The sequence below is a fragment of the Triticum aestivum genome, chromosome 7B (assembly GCF_018294505.1).
Source record: "Triticum aestivum cultivar Chinese Spring chromosome 7B, IWGSC CS RefSeq v2.1, whole genome shotgun sequence".
NCBI lineage: Eukaryota > Viridiplantae > Streptophyta > Magnoliopsida > Poales > Poaceae > Triticum > Triticum aestivum.
The window spans coordinates 384,945,484-384,948,698 of record NC_057813.1 but is presented as its reverse complement, the minus strand read 5'-3'; the positions used below and the strand labels follow the sequence as shown (position 1 = coordinate 384,948,698).

At 49.9% G+C, this 3,215-nt stretch overlaps 1 protein-coding gene across 1 annotated transcript; it reads left to right on the top strand.

The window, feature by feature from the left end:
• The first annotated feature begins 929 nt into the window (after positions 1-929).
• LOC123162787 (uncharacterized) lies at positions 930-2,570 on the top strand. Its single transcript, XM_044580551.1, has 3 exons — positions 930-1,183; positions 1,816-2,014; positions 2,098-2,570. Exons 2-3 carry the CDS (start codon positions 1,820-1,822, stop codon positions 2,356-2,358), a joined length of 456 nt encoding a protein of 151 aa, XP_044436486.1. The 5' UTR covers positions 930-1,183; positions 1,816-1,819; the 3' UTR covers positions 2,359-2,570.
• Positions 2,571-3,215: the final 645 nt, after the last annotated feature.

Sequence of the window (3,215 nt, the reverse complement as noted above, 5' to 3'; positions counted from 1 at the left end):
CCTGTACCCACCTCGAGCACGTCCGGGCCGGACCCGAGCACCGCCGCCCACGTGGTTCGTGGTCGCATGGGTTAGCTCGGCAGAATGACATCGGGCATGCAAACCGCATCATGCCCGTCCCAACCAACCAGTCGACCACGCCACGGGCGACCGGAGGCGGGGCGAAGGCCCCCGAGACGTCCGCCAGCACTGCACATAGAGTACGACCGCAGCCGCACAGGGCCATCTGTACACGCTTGCACGCGCACCACACCAGAAAGAACCAAAAAGAGTGACCTGACCCGACCCAATCCGAGCCATCCTACTCCAGAATCTAGACCCCGCCGTTCCATTGCGCATTCCCGAGTAGCGAAGCCACACGCACGCGCGCCGCAGAGGGAGAGAGGAGGCGGACTCCCTAGCTCGCGTAGTTCACCTACCATAGCGCGTGCACAACAGGCCTACAATCAGTCGCGGGGGTCTGCGCGCGCGGCCGTCGGATGGTGTCGATGGGCCCGCACAACACCCAAGACGCCCGAGGCTGCAGCGGCCGTCGTGGGAGGATGCGGCAAGTACGGCGGAGGGGGAGGGGGAAGGGGAAGGAGCAGCAGGTGGCCGTGGCCTTGGGGCCGCTGATGGTGGTGCCGGCTGACGCGGCGGCGGAGGAGGCCAGGATGAAGATCAGGAAGGCCTACACCATCACCAAGTCCAGGGAGAGCTGGATCGAGAATGGGGAAGGAACGGACACGATCACGCGAGAGGAGGCAAAATTTCGTGTTTTGACCCTCTTTACAAAGAAATTCGAGATTTGACCCCTGTCTGAAACTATTTTGGGATTTGACCCTTTTGACTACCGCCAGGAGGGCCGGCGGTAGGTTTGCACGTCCTACCGCCATCAGCAGTGGCAGTAGGCCCTCTAACGGCGACTGACGGCCGTCGGCGCGTACTGACGGGGGAAAGGGCCTACCGCCATAGTCTGAGGCGGTAGGGTTCGGTGGCCTACCGCCCGAGGTGGTGGCGGTAGGTACCAAAGAGGCAAGTGATGCTGCGGGCGGGCCCTACCCCACCCACCAGCCCGTTCTTCCTCCTCCCCTCGACTCGAACAGAGTCGAACGCCGCCTCTCTCCTCATCCCGATCCCCTCCCTCGATCTCCCTCTTCCCTCCACCATTTTCGTGGATCTTTGGGGCAAATCGAAGAGGCCGGTAAGCTCCTCCATTCCCTCCAATCAGTTTTCGCAATGGTTTTTTATTTTTGAAGTTATTTTTGGCACTAGGTACAACCTAGGTTTTGGTGTTGATTTTTTATGATGTTTTAGTTGTTTAGGAGTATATGATTTAGTAGTAGGCCTATGTGAGGATGTGTGGGTGAAACAATTGCAAGATATGTGAGGATATGTTGGTGAATGCATATATGATGGTCCATTTTATTTTGTGATGTATATATGAATTTTATAAGAAATCTTTTTGTATGTTGAACGCAAGATTGTGAGGATAAAGGCATAACAAAATTCGTAGATGGTTAATGTATTGCAAATTTGTGAAGATGTATGTTTTGCAAAATTGGTAGGTGGTTGATGCATAGTGTGAAAATGTGTGTATTTCTATTTCATATAGTTGTAAATGTATGAACCCTAGGTTTAGTCTTTCTTATAGCCATACGAGGAACCCTCCCTAGTTGATATGATGAACCCTAGAACCTAGATGAACCCTAGATTTAGTCTTTCTTATAGCCATATGTGATGATTTATTGTGTGAATATTGTAGATATTTGTTTTGCTTGCATTAGAACAAATATTGATGTTTAATTAACTTTATCCAATCAATGCTTATATAAGGAACATGGCGCCACCACCACCACTTGATGAGGATGATGACTATGAAGACCCACTTGAGGAAGCCATCTGTGCTCAAAGAGTGAGGCTGAGCGAACGGGAGGTGTGCAACCTATGGGACAACTTTCTGCCACGTGCTGAGTTGATCGGGGCGCCATTCGTGACCCGTCTGACAAGTACCATGATCGATCGACATGTCATGGTATGTTATTAGTGTATAATCCAAGGAATTGTTAATAGTTTAAATAATCCATACTTATCAATTGATATGTTTTTCTTATTCAGAAATTGCCAAAAAGCCTATCTGAGAGTTGTGGCATCGAGGCTGATGAAGAAGGCTATGCTGGAATATGCCTTACCGCAAGGGGCCCCGTCACTACTTGTGCGTACGGCGTGGAAACGGACGGTCGCACACATTTAAGCATAGATGGGTGGAAGAGCTTCCTCGTTTACAAGAATCTTCATGTTGGACAGGCCATCCTTATTACTATCAGGAAGACCAACCGTCAAGGCTTGAAGATGATGATCGTCATCAATATCATTTAAACTATATATGCGTGTGGCTGCTGATGATCGTCATGTTTAATTGCTACCTATTTTGGCTTCGTGAAACTATTTGGATGTGATCAAACTATGTTATGTTTATGTATATGAAATTGTGATCAAACTATGTTATGTTTATGTCTATGAAATTATGATCAAACTATGTTATTTGGTACTAGTTTCTTAATCTGTAATGGCAAAACTAATTATGCTTATGTCTATGAAATTGTGCCTATTGGTTCTTATGTTCAGGGCCCTTGCATATTTCTATGAAATTGTGATAAAACTATTTGGATGTCTATGAAATTGTGATCACACTATTTGGATGTGATCAAACTTCTTATGTCTACAAAATTTTACACGAAACACAGGACCCTACCGCCAGGCCCCCTGGCGGTAGGGTCAGACAGCCTACCGCCGTGAGCCCTGGCGGTAGGGTGAACCTACCACCAGGATGCTTGCATATCTCGTTACAGAAGGCATGCACGGCAAAACCCTGCCACACCTTACCGCCAGAGCCGTTGGCGGTAGGGTTAGACAGCTTACCGCCTGGTTGTCTGGCGGTAAGGTACTTATCCACGTTAGCGCGCGGTGACGGTCCCCGTCTCCCTCCGTCACACCCTACCGCCAGGGAATCTGGCGGTAGCTTGTCTAACCCTACCGCCAGGGGCTCTGGCGGTAACAAAAGGGTCAAATCCCGATTTTTTTTTCGAACGTGGGTCAGATCTTGATTTTGTTTGCAAAAAGGGTCAAAACATGAAATTCAGCCGCGAGAGGAGGGGGCAACAGCTAGGCTAGCGGCGGCCGCAAACCCTAGCGTGGCGGCGGTTGGATACGGGCTTGGGCCTTGGGTCATACGG

Bases quoted from the DNA above. Each gene is read 5' to 3' on its own strand.
- LOC123162787 (XM_044580551.1), top strand. From the start codon at position 1,820: ATGGCGCCACCACCACCACTTGATGAGGATGATGACTATGAAGACCCA. The intron at 2,015-2,097 runs GTATGTTATTAG...TTTCTTATTCAG, and splicing joins TGATCGATCGACATGTCATG to AAATTGCCAAAAAGCCTATC.